The sequence below is a fragment of the Cervus elaphus genome, chromosome 18 (assembly GCF_910594005.1).
Source record: "Cervus elaphus chromosome 18, mCerEla1.1, whole genome shotgun sequence".
Lineage (NCBI taxonomy): Eukaryota > Metazoa > Chordata > Mammalia > Artiodactyla > Cervidae > Cervus > Cervus elaphus.
In genome coordinates, this window is record NC_057832.1 from 58,483,005 (window position 1) to 58,496,120 (window position 13,116).

General features: G+C 37.4%; 1 protein-coding gene across 1 annotated transcript; it reads left to right on the forward strand.

Moving 5' to 3' along the window:
• The first annotated feature begins 654 nt into the window (after positions 1–654).
• LOC122674384 (short coiled-coil protein-like) lies at positions 655–1,097 on the forward strand. Its single transcript, XM_043872658.1, has one exon. It carries the CDS (start codon positions 731–733, stop codon positions 977–979), a length of 249 nt encoding a protein of 82 aa, XP_043728593.1. The 5' UTR covers positions 655–730; the 3' UTR covers positions 980–1,097.
• Positions 1,098–13,116: the final 12,019 nt, after the last annotated feature.

Sequence of the window (13,116 nt, forward strand, 5' to 3'; positions counted from 1 at the left end):
AGGTGAGAAAATCAAGACATGTGGATGGGTATCTTGAGGAAGAGTTTTCCAGGCAGAGGGAACAGTGACTGCAAAGAAACTGATGTTGGAGCTTGTCTAGTGTTTTGGAGAAGCAGCAAGGAGTGAGTAGTAGGAGGTGATATGAGAGCAGTCACCACAGGACAATTGTACAAGACCCTTTGAGCCACAGGAATGATTTTGCTTTTACTTGGAGTAAAATGTGAAGCTCCTAGTGGACTGGGAGCAGGGGTATCATAAAAGCTTTCTTCCATTTGTGTGGGGTGCTGTGTGATATATAGACTAAATGGGGTGGAGACAGTGTGGGAGTGGTGAGACCGTTTACTATGACCATTCCATTTGTTGTGACATGACATAGTAATGTACCTTACTATGACCTTTGTAACTGGGCTTCCCTGGTGACTCAGATGGTAAGGAATCTGCCTGCCATGCAGGAGATCCAGGTTCTACCCCTGGGTTGGGAAGATCCCCTGGAGAAGGGAATGGCAACCCACTCCAGTACTCTTGCCTGGAGAATCCTATGGACAGAGGAGCCTGGTGGGCTACAGTCCATGCGGTCACAAAGAGTTGGACACGACTGAGCAACTAACATTATAATATCTGCACAAAAGATGTTGCTGGCTTGGGGCTGCTGAACCCTCCCCCTGCCGGCGCCTCAGAAGACCATTCATCAAGAATTTTGTATCCAAGGCACAGAAGTTTGTTACCGAAGATGATGAATGCTGACATGGATGCAGTTGATGCTGAAAATCAGGTGGAACTGGAGGAAAAAACACGACTTATTAATCAAGCGTTGGAACTCCAACACACACTTGAAGATCTGTCTGCAAGAGTAGATGCAGTTAAGGAAGAAAATCTGAAGCTAAAATCAGAAAACCAAGTTCTCGGACAATATATAGAAAATCTCATGTCAGCTTCTAGTGTTTTTCAAACAAGTGACACAAAAAGCAAAAGAAAATAAGGGATTGATATCTCTTATGTCTTATGGAATTGCTGCTGATCTTTTTTTTCTTTAAAACTTGGATAGATCCCAAAAGTTATAGTACTTTTGTTTGTGTCTTCACTGAGTATTTATGAAGATAATGTCAGATCTAGGCAAAAGATAAGAGCATAACAGAGCATAACAGAAGACTTCCATGAGTTTGTGTATTATGTTAGTCTATGAAAATGTGCAAATGTAGAGACTTTATAATTAGAATTGCATATATTTATGAAACTTGAAAATGAATGTTTTATCAAATTTGTTTTGATCTATAGGGTTAGCATTGTCTTATATTGTAGGCATAGAGATACAAGCAAATAACTAATGTGTTGTGAAAAAGTAACCAAAATCATGTACTGAATGCATAGCTTTATGTACCCTGTCTACCATCGTGTGCCTCTTTTCCATTTGCTTTCTTGCTGTTTTTCCTTCCCCTAAGGAAAAAATTGGTTTCACATTTGTAAAAAGTAATTTCAGTAGCTAACCATCTAGGAGAGTAGTCTGAACTCTAACTGTTGAAACTTAACCAAAATAAGACAGTTTCTCAGTTAGGGCTTAATTTATTATGTTTAGTAGTAAGGATAGTAGTTTTCTCTTTCATTAATTGAAAATGGAGGCTATAAAAATGAAGATTTTTCTTCGAATTATGGTATGGGGAAGATTTTTTATTAAAAACTTCCTTTGCACAAAATAACCCACTTGGTATCTGAAAAGATGAGTTCTGGTTGTGTGTGTGTTTGAAATAGAAATTTTTGAGGAAAAATAGAAATAGGATGGGAAAAGTACTTGGTAAGTACCTGTAACCACTGCAAATGTTTCTACTCCAGATTTATGTTCTCTCTGGCACAGATTGGATTTTGGAAGGAATATTTTTAAAAATGGGTTAAGTTTGGCTAACCTTATGTAAACCACACTGGAAGAGAATAGAGTTTGGTCTCAGGTTTATTTGTAGTACCCAGCAGATCAACTTTGCAAAGTCCATTAAGAGTGGATTAGTGTCAGAGTCATGAATAAGATGGGAGAGTTTTACATGTAAACTAATTGATGATTTCTCAGTATTTTATCTACTTCTCCCAGACATCTCTGCAACCCAACTACTGGTTTGAAGAATTTTAGTCATTTAACCGTTTTTTAAAATTTAGTTGAGCAGGTTCCATTTGGTAAGGAAATCAGTAGTGTTAATTAAAATGTTAAATAGGAAAAGAAATCCACTAATATAGTTTATAGTTATTAAATTTAGGCTAATCATGAAATAATCTTATGTTTGTATTGGTGTAAGATTTGATGACTTTAGCTATTTGAATATATAATAGTCATACTGCAAACATTTTGCATCCCTTTGTGACCTAATTTTCAAACATTTAAAATTGTGTTGCAGTTACACTTTGCTGTTTAATAAAAAGCTGTTTTTTAAAAAAAACAAAAAAGATGTTGCTGGCTTGGGTAGGGCAGTAGCAGTGGAGTGGGGAGAAGTGATAGGACTGTGGATCTATTTGATGGGGTAATTGGTATTTTCTTAAAATTGGACATAGTTGTGAAACAAAGAGAAGTTGAGGTTGACTGAGGATTTTGTCCTGAGTTATTCAAGAGCCCTTGTAGATCATTTAGAAAATGATGAACACCTCAGTGGAAAAATGGATCATGATGTAATTGAACATAGAAAGTAATTTTTCTTAAAGTATTTTTTAAGTAAATCTTTTTTCCAAAAAAAGTGCACAAATTGTAAGCATATAGCTGGGTGAATATTCACAAAGTGTACAAAACACACCCATGTAACCAGCACCCAGATTCAGAAACAAAACATTACCGGCATTCATTATCATGCATCCCCTCTTCCTAAACTAATTATTTTTCAATTTAACTCTGCATTTATGCTAAGCATTTTCTGCACAGCAAATGATGTGGATGTAGACCAAGGAGGAGATATCTTTAGAAATCAGGAGAGGGAAACAAGAAACTCACCTGCAACCGTGTGACAGGAATTAGTCATCTGCTTGATCTCATGAAATTCATACTGAAAAGTTCTTTCCTAATAATACAATGTGAGACAGAAGATAGTAAAAATAGACATATTTTCTATATAAGGTTCAAAATTAGAAAGTTCATTGGAGTTGCTAAAAAAATTTAAAAAGAGCCCTGAGTTGACAAAAAAAGAAACTTACATAAAAAGTGACATTGAATGTACTAATGTCTAAAGATTTGAAACGTACTTTCAAAGTAAAATTTTTATTATCTAGAAAGTTTGAAAAAAAAAAGCAAAAAAAAAAGCTTGGTAAAGGTGAGCATAAAAATAAGATTTAGATGCTGAAACTAAAAACTGGATTTGGAATATAGAAACTGTGGTTTTGGTTTTTCTCAGAAGTTACATATGAAAAAATCCATGAGCTAAAGTGGATGTGAGGGACTTGGGATAGGATGGCAAGGAGAAAAAAGAGATGAAATGAAGTTCCTAGATGACTACTTGAGTCCTCCTCCCAGCAACTCACCCCCACCCCAAACCTGGAAATAAAAATCTTGCATTTCGAAAGTGAAGATGTCTTCCTGTAGATGGTGAAAATCTGAATTAATTCTAAAAATTAATTGCAGCGTTATTTTGATAGCCTCAAAAATGTTAAGTACATCTAAAAGGTCACACTTTTTATTGTTGGTAAAAAAAAAATGGCTGTCAAAATTAAAATTTATTACTAAGAATAGTGAATGTGGACTCCCTTTATTTAAAACAAAATGAAGAGAATAATATGCTGTAGTTACTGTACCAGGATAACTTGATTTGTTTTGCTTCTTGATATTCATTCCTACTCCTTTGGGTAAGGCACGTCTATTTTGTCCTGAGGAAGGTAAGAGGGGAAGGTGCCTTGTCCTTCTCTGGCAGGAAGTGGGCCTGTGCCCCCGCGGAAGCTGTCCAAGCCCTGTCTCCTGGAACAGGAATCTTGAGCTCAGTGACCTACCAGAGGACTCTATGCAATTGATGCTGAGTCACTGGGGAGGTTGCTCCGTGAAGACATTGTTCCTCATCTCCTTGAACTGCCCTGGTTCTTGCTCTTAGATCAATCCTTCAACTTCTCGTTCACCTTTTGGAGCCCTCACCTCATATCCTATGAGCTTCCCTTTTTGCCTAAACTAACTAGAATTGTTTTCTGTATTGTGAAACCAAAGAACACCAATTGACAATCTAATACTATTTATCAGAGAAAGACCACCTTTCCAAAATTTTTGCTAGCAAGTACAATTTGATTGAATACTGAATAAACTTTTGGAAGAAGACCAGGAAATATTTCATACTCATAAACAGAAACTTTTTAAGGAAAAATATTCAATAGTGGCATCCTGTTCAAAATACATAAATTCTTATAAATTAATTTAAGAATCCTTCAAGTAGAATATGTGCATACACATAGACACACTCACAGACACAGAGAAGAAATGCAGTTCCCAAGATTTTCATTTTAATGAAGACTAAAGCAGCAAGTATTAGTTGTTTTCATACTGCCCCACTTCTAGAGGCAGGGTCTACCCTACTCTTCATTGACAAGAACTTGATATTTATTCTTTGATGCCAAAGAAAGTGAACTAAATGATTTTTCCAGGAAAAAAAAAATCTCCCTATTGGGTCTTTTTGGAGTCCTTATCCAACCACCACTTAAACTTTATGAGCCATAAAATGAAACTATTACAAATCACATGTAAATATTCTTTTAAATTTATGTTCAAAATAAGACCTTTGTGGTCAAGTACAAGAATCTTGAAGTAAAAAAGACTTTGATTCAGACCCTGACTTTTCTGCTATAATATTGAAGAAATTAATTGCCTGCTTTGAACCTAACTTTCTGTAACAGGAAAATGTCAATAATTACACCTACCTATTTATAAGGTGTTCACAGCTGGTATTATTATTAATAGTTGTATTCATAGGTAGAAATTAATACTTCAAGAAACTACTTCTTACTGTATAAGAAGTCAGCTTCTAAAATTTGCATATTTCTAGGATAACCATAAACTCCAGGAGTTGGTGATGGACAGGGAGGCCTGGTATGCTGCAGTCCATGAGCTTGACTGAGCAACTGACTGAACTGAGGATAACCGTGGGCTTCCCAGGTGACACGGTGGTAAAGAATACATCCGCCAATGCAAGAGATACATGTTCATTCCTGGGTCAGGAAATCCCATAGAGTAGGAAATGGCAACCCACTCCAGTATTCTTGCCTGGAAAATTCCATGGATAGAGGAGCCTGGCAGGCTACAGTCCATAGGGTCACAGAGAGGTGGACACGACAGTGACTGCGCACACACGCAAGGAGAACCTTAAACGAAAATAGATTTTCACAGTTAAATTTGAGCAATGGCTATATGGTAATTGAGATTATTTTTAGGAAAAGCAGTGTTCTTAATTTTTGAAAATAATATAGAAAATTTCTTATTTCTGATTGAAAAAGACATCTGTAAAGACTTCATGCTGACATCACAGGAATGCATCTATGCAAATATAATTTTTTCCTCCTTCTTAGGCAATATGGAAGGAAAAAGAAACATTTTAAAACATTTAAGGCATGATTGGAAGTGCTCGAAAACCAACTAAGGCCCTTTGAATGATTAGCAGAAAGCAGCTGGAAGAGCCTATGGATTACAGCCAGAGCTTCCATCAATATATATTGATCCTATTCTCCCCAGCAAGATACTATACTAGTTGTTAATATACCCAGATACTCTTTATATCATCTTTCTCAATTTTATAAGCTGCATTCCATCATTTTGAGTCTGAGTCCATCTCTATTGAAGACAGTTATTAAGCATGAAAATTCAATGGCTAAAACGAGAAAACAGACACAACAGATATGTCATACCTTGTTAAATTATCTATGTATTTTATCCTAAAAAGATCAATTTAAAAAGATACTCATGCTCAGAATCTTCCCAAAGAGATTGTTGAAATTAGCCCCCATAACAGGTGAATTCTAAGCAAATGGTGGCCATTAGCCTTTAAGAATTACTCAAATAAGAGACTTATTATGTAAAATATTTCATATTCAGAAAATACTTCAACAGTTCTAATTTTTTTGGTGTATTTTGCCTATTTTCTCTAAGTGATATTGTCACTACATATTTATGTATCAGCTTATTGCAGAAGTATCATTGCTAACAGAGATTTTAGGTACATTCCCTTGATGTCTACTAAACCTTCCAGTTGTCTTCATGGGATTGTCTGGTTGCCCTTTTATTAATGTTCTAATCATCTTCAAAAGTACTTACAGATCTTCCTGACACAAGACTGCATGCTCCTTGAGGTCAAGAACAGTATCAGTTTTGTTGACTGCTGTATTCCAGTTAGTAACCATACAGAGACTGGCACGAAGTTAGTACTTAACCAGTATTTGTTGAATGAATATCAAACTTGTGGAGGCCACCATGCACTGGTAAGAAACCAACCATGGCAATACCCCTAGGTTTGTCTTTATTTTTCTTAACTTTTGGTGTTAACACCCTCCACCCACAGGTTCTATCAGAAAGCCTATCAGATGACTGAGAAACCTGGAGGCCAAAATTACTCAAGCCACTTTGCCATGTACTGATATCTGTATGCCACACCCTGCAGTGAATCTGGCCCCACCTTAAATATCCACGTTACTGCAGGCACATAATGACGTGAGTGGCATTGTGTGTGAATATGCTCTTGAAATTTTTTAAAAATGAAATATTGCAAAGCAATGACATTCACCCATCCTTCATTTAATTTCAAATCTCTCTCTGTGCAAGTGCTGTTTATTTCTTAGTCATATGATTTCTACCTAAAATAAAGACATGGATGGTACCCTGCCTTCCCTGGAAACATCTATATGAACTACCCAACATTGTTTTCCAAAAAATAATGTGAATACAAAATCAAATGATGAATATTTTGAAAGTTACTTTGATTCCTTTCATCACACCCCCCCACAATTATTCATCACAAAAGGAAAGACGAAATGTCAGTATTAAGTGTTCCCATGTGACAGAAGCCTTATGTCTAATAAAGGATACTAGATATTTTATAGATCTAATTTAACTTTCACAACAATACTAGCTAGTGTATAGGTATTCCTTACATTTATTTGCACACTGTTAGTTGTTCAGTCATGTCCGACTCCTTGTGACCCCATGGACTGTAGCCCACCAGGCTCCTTTGTCCATGGGATTCTCCAGGCAAGAATACTGAAGTGGGTTGCCATTCCCTTCTCCAATTTGCTCAAGACTACTGGAAATGAACATCCCAAGGGCACATAGCTAATGACTGTCAGAGCTGGGATTTGAATCTGCCTGTTTGATTTGAAAACCTGTGCTATATTCCTCCCAATATCTCAAAGCAATAAGTGTGCACTGGAAATCACACAACTCCAACAGAGATGCAAATTAGTTTAAATATCTTCTTTTCTCAGCTGTACTTTAATTACTGTGCTATTATCAGACTTTTGTAATGGTGAGAGTTGATAGTGTGGGAGACCCCACAAAGGTAACTGTTTAGAAAGGAAATTGATGATATGTAGCTAAAGCTACACAAGTGTTTAAGTTACTCTTTTTCTTCTTCAGTTTCAAAGTTTATTTAGTTCCAAAAAGGCAGAATTATTGAAATAAACTTTTCAGTGTGTAGAAATGGCCTCTTAAGAAAAAATTTCCTTGCTCTTGAAAATATTTTTGTTGGAACAAAATAAAAAGGTACCAGAGAAGCCTGTCCGAAGAAATGACTTGAGTCAGCAACTCTGTACAGACACAATCTGAAAGATTTGTGAATCTGGGTAAACACTTCTGCACATGATCTTAGCCAAAAGGCCGAGAAGCGATTGGGTAAACACTTCTGAAGGAAATCTAACATTTCAGAGTTCCAGCCCAGTTTGGGGGCATATTTTAAATAAACATTTACCAGGCAATACTCTTTCTGTGACTATAGTTTCTTAAAACACTGAAACAATGGACTAACTTTTGTACAGGGCACATAAACAGTCTTTCCAAGGAGTTATTTTGACTGGGAGTAGATATACTGTAATCTCATTATCTATTACCTCATAAGATACAGCTTAAAAAATAATAGTATGTAATAAGATGTTTGGCTTCCCAGGTTGTCCATAGTGGTAAAGAACCTCCCTGCCAATGCAAGAGACATAAGAGACACTGGTTTGACCCCTGGATTAGGAAGATCCCATGGAGGAGGGCATGGCAATCCACTCCATCATTCTTGCCTGGAGAATCCCATGAACAGAGGAGCTTGGCAGGCTGTGTTTCATGGGGTCGCACAGAGTCAGGCACAACTGACTCAGGATTTTGGTATGGGAATATGTTTGCTGCTAAATGTTTTCCTTAGGGGGAATAAAGGGTTGTTATTCAGTTATGCAGTGGTGTCCTACTCTTTCTGACCCTATAGGCTGCAGCACGCCAGGCTTCCCTGTCCTTCACTATTTCCCAGAGTTTGCTCAGACTCACGTCCGTTGAGTCAGTGATGCCATCCAACCATCTCATCTTCTGTTGCCCCCTTCTCCTCCTGTCTTCAATTTTTCCCAGCATCAGGGTCTTTTCCAATGAGTTGGCTTTTCACATCAGGTGGCCAAAGCATTGGAGCTTCAGAATCAGTCCTTCCAATGAATATACAGGGTTGATTTCTTTTAGAATTGACTGGCTTGATATCCTTGCTGTCCGAGGGACTCTCAAGAGTCTTCTCCAGCACCACAGTTCCAGGGCATCAAAAATTCAGTGCTCAGCCTTTTTTATTGTTCAGGTCTTACATCTGTACATGACTACTGGAAAAATCATATCTTTGATTATATGGACCTCTTTTGGCAAAGTGATGTCTCTGCTTTTTAATATGCTATCTAGGTTTGTCATAGTTTTTCTCCCAAGAAGCAAGTCTTTTATTTTCATGGCAGGGGCCACTGTCCGCAGTGATTTTGGAGCCCAAGAAAATAAAGTCTGTCACTGTTTCCTTGTGTCCTCATCTATTTGCCATGAAGTGATGGGACCAGATGCCATGATCTTCATTTTTTGAATGTTGAATTTTAAGCCAGCTCTTCTCTTTCACCTTCATCAAGAGGCTCTCTAATTCCTCTTTGCTTTCTGCCATTAGGGTGGTGTCATCTGCATATACGAGGTTATTGATATTTCTCCCAGCAATCTTGATTCCAACTTGAGCTTCATCCAGCCCAGCATTTCATGTGATGTACTCTGCATATTAGTTAAGTAAGCAGGGTGACAATATATAGTCTTGATGTACTCCTTTCCCAAATTGGAACCAGTCCATTGTTCCATGTCTGGTTTTAACTGTTGCTTCTTGACCTGCATACAGGTTTCTCAAGAGGCAGGTAAGGTGGTCTGGTATTCCCATCTCTTGAAGAATTTTCCAGTTTGTTGTGACCCACACAGTCAAAGGCTTTAGTGTAGTCAATGAAGCAGAAATAGATTTTTTTTCTGAAATTCCCTTGTTTTTTCTATGATCCAATCGATGTTGGCAATTTGATCTCTGGTTCCTCTGCCTTTTCTAAATCCAACTTGTACATCTGGAAGTTCTTAGTTCACATACTGTTGAAGCCTAGTTTGAAGGGTTTTGAGCATTACCTTGCTAGAATGTGAAATGAGTGCAACTGTGCAGTTATTTGAACATTCTTTGGCATTACCCTTCTTTGGGATTGGAATGAAAAATTGAACTTCACCATTCCTGTGGCCACTGCTGAGTTTTCCAAATTTATTGGCATATTGAATGCAATACCTTCACAGCATCATCTTTTAGGATTTTAGATAGCTCAGCTGGAATTCCATCACCTCCACTAGCTTTATTCGTAGTGATGCTTCCTAAGGCCTACTTGACTTCGCATTCCAGGATGTCTGGCTCTAGGTGAGTGATCACACCATCGTGGTTATCTGGATCATGAAGATCTTTTTTGTATAGTTCTTCTGTGTATTCTTGCCATTTCTTCTTAATATCTTCTGCTTCTGTTAGGTCCACACCATTTCTGTCCTTTATTGTGCCCATCTTTGCATGAAATGCTCCCTTGGTATCTCTAATATTCTTGAAGAGATCTCTAGTCTTTCCCATTGTACTGTTTCCCCCTATGTCTTTGCCTGTTCAGTTAAAAAGGCTTTCTTATCTCTCTTGCTAGTCTGTGGAACTCTGCATTCAGGTGGGTATATCTTTCCTTTCCTTCCTTGCCGTTCTCTTCTTTTCTCAGCTATTTGTAAGGCCTCCTCAGGCAACCACTTTGCCTTTCTGCATTTCTTTTTGATTACCACCTCCTCTACAATATTACGAACCTCTGTCCGTAGTTCTTCAGGCACTCTGTCTATCATATCTGATTCCTTAAATCTATTTGTCACTTCCACCATATAATCTTAAGGAATATGATTGAGGTCATAGCTGAATGGCCTATTGTTTTTCCCTCAGTTCAGTTCAGTTCAGTTGCTCAGTCATGTCCGACTCTTTGCGAACCCCATGAATTGCAGCTCGCCGGGCATCCCTGTCCATCCCCAATTCCCCGAGTTTACTCAAACTCATGTCCATCACATCAGTGATGCCATCCAGCCATCTGATCCTCTCTCATCCCCTTCTTCTCCTGCCCCCAATCCCTCCCAGCATCAGGGTCTTTTCCAATGAGTCAACTCTTCGCATCAGGTGGCCAAAGAATTGGAATTTCAGCTTCAGCATCAGTCCTTCCAATGAACACCCAGGACTTATCTCCTTTAGGATGGACTGGTTGAATCTCCTTGCAGTCCAAGGGACTCTCAAGAGTCTTCTCCAACACCACAGCTCAAAAGCATCAATTCTTTGGCGCTCAGCTTTCTTCACAGTCCAGCTTTCACATCCATACATGACTACTGGAAAAACAATAGCCTTGACCAGATGGACCTTTGTTGGCAAAGTAATGTCTCTGCTTTTTAATATGCTATCTAGGTTGGTCATAACTTTCCTTCCAAGGAGTAAGCGTCTTTTAATTTCATGGCTGCAATCACCATCTGCAGCAATCTTGGAGCCCAGAAAAATAAAGTCAGCCACTGTTTCCCCATCTATCTACCATGAAGTGATGGGACCAGATGCCATGATCTTAGTTTTCTGAATGTTGAGCTTTAAGCCAACTTTTTCACTCTCCTCTTTCACTTTCATTCAAGAGGCTTTTTCGTTCCTCTTCACTTTCTGCCATAAGGGTGGTGTCGTCTGCATATCTGAGGTTATTGGTATTTCTCCCGGCAATCTTGATTCCAGCTTGTGCTTCTTCCAGCCCAGCATTTCTCATGATGTACTCTGCATAGAAGTTAAATAAGCAGGGTGACAATGTACAGCCTTGATGTACTCCTTTTCCTATTTGGAACTAGTTGTTCCGTGTCCAATTCCAACTGTTGCTTCCTGACCTGCATATAGGTTTCTCAAGAGGCAGGTCAGGTGGTCTGGTATTCCCATCTCTTTCAGAATTTTCCACAGTTTATTGTGATCCACACAGTCAAAGGCTTTGGTATAGTCAATAAAGATTTCAGTCTGAATTTTGTCATTAGGTGTTCATGATCTGAGTCACAGTCAGCTCCCAGTCTTGGTTTTGCTGACAGTATAGAACTTCACCATCTTTAGCTACAAAGAATATCATCAATCTGATTTGGTGTGAGAATATGTTTGCTTCTAAATATTTTCTTATAGGGAGCAATAGAGGGAGACTACAATGATAAAGTTGAGGTAGAGAAGGCACATTTATGAAAAGTCAATTCTAACACAGATTTGTCACATAACTGGTGAAAAATATACATGTGGTATATGTTTATACTCTAAACTGTAGCAATTCAGAGACTCTATACATATGTGGATATTTATATATACACTCATACATATACATGATATCCATTTATTCTCATGTACATACAAAATTGTTTGTGATTTTATTTGGCTTGTTTTCATAAAATAATAGTCCACAAAAAGTACAGAAGGTGAGCTATAATCGTCACAGTTATTTGAAGAGTGTTTTAACCCCTACAGTCATCGGACATTTACAATTCAATGTATCTTAATTGAATGTTTTCTTCTATACAAGCACAATAAAGAAAGATTATATTTATTCCAGTAATTGAAATGTGTTGTCAAAAATAGCCATATTTACATCTGTATTCTCATCTTGCATTGTTTTGACTCTTGCAAAGGGCTTTATGTACTGGTTCAATTGAATTATAATCTTGTATTTTGGCCCAGTTGTACTCAAATTTTAATTCTACTTTAATAAGACCTACTTAATCTAAATCAGTGTCTAAAATGAAGTTTGCATGTTACCTGAATTATCTTTTTCAGATATAGGGATTTTAGATAAATTAAATTTAGAAACTTTAAGACATCCATACTTATTTTTGTTTTCTACCTTCTGGAAAAGGAAAAGGAAAGGTATTTTCAGTATTTTTTACTGAATATCTGTTGTGTGCTGTTCCAGGTAACTTGCATAAATATTATCACAGAGTCATTGTTCATATACCAGTAGATGGAGCTAATATCACTTGACCTCGTTTAGCCCGGGACAACTTGTCTAAGCTTACTCATTTCAGTGAATCTTGGATTATAAAAACTAGACTGCCAAACAGTTATTAACTATTTTGTTAATTTAAAATAGCATATTTCATAATCTTAGATTTTAGAACAGTGTCTAAATACCTATCTGTGGCTTGCATTTCTTTATCAACTGCATCATATATTTATTCAGCATAAGTTTATATTACTTGACACAAAGCAGAACTCAGTACCTCCTGAAGTAATTTTGCCTATGAACTACTTTCGCACTAAGAAGTTTTTTCTAATATAGAGTAAGAATTTTTCCCTCTAAAATCCAACTTTTGGTTCTGAATTTATTCCTGGAGGTCATGTAGAAGCTGATGTAACAAAGTACCAAAAACTGGATGGCTTACAACAATAGAAATTTATTCTATTTCTGGAGCCTAGAAGTCCAAAATCAAAATTGGCAGGGCCATTCTCTCACTGAAATTTCTGGGAAAGAATCTGTCCCATGCTCTTTTCGTACCTTCTGGTGTTGCCAGCAGTCTCTCCCTTGAAATTATCAAGGGGTCATTTTAAGCACATCCATTTTATTGTTTTTGATTCTTGTTTCTAAAAACATGTACAGAGAGGGGATCAGGCAGCT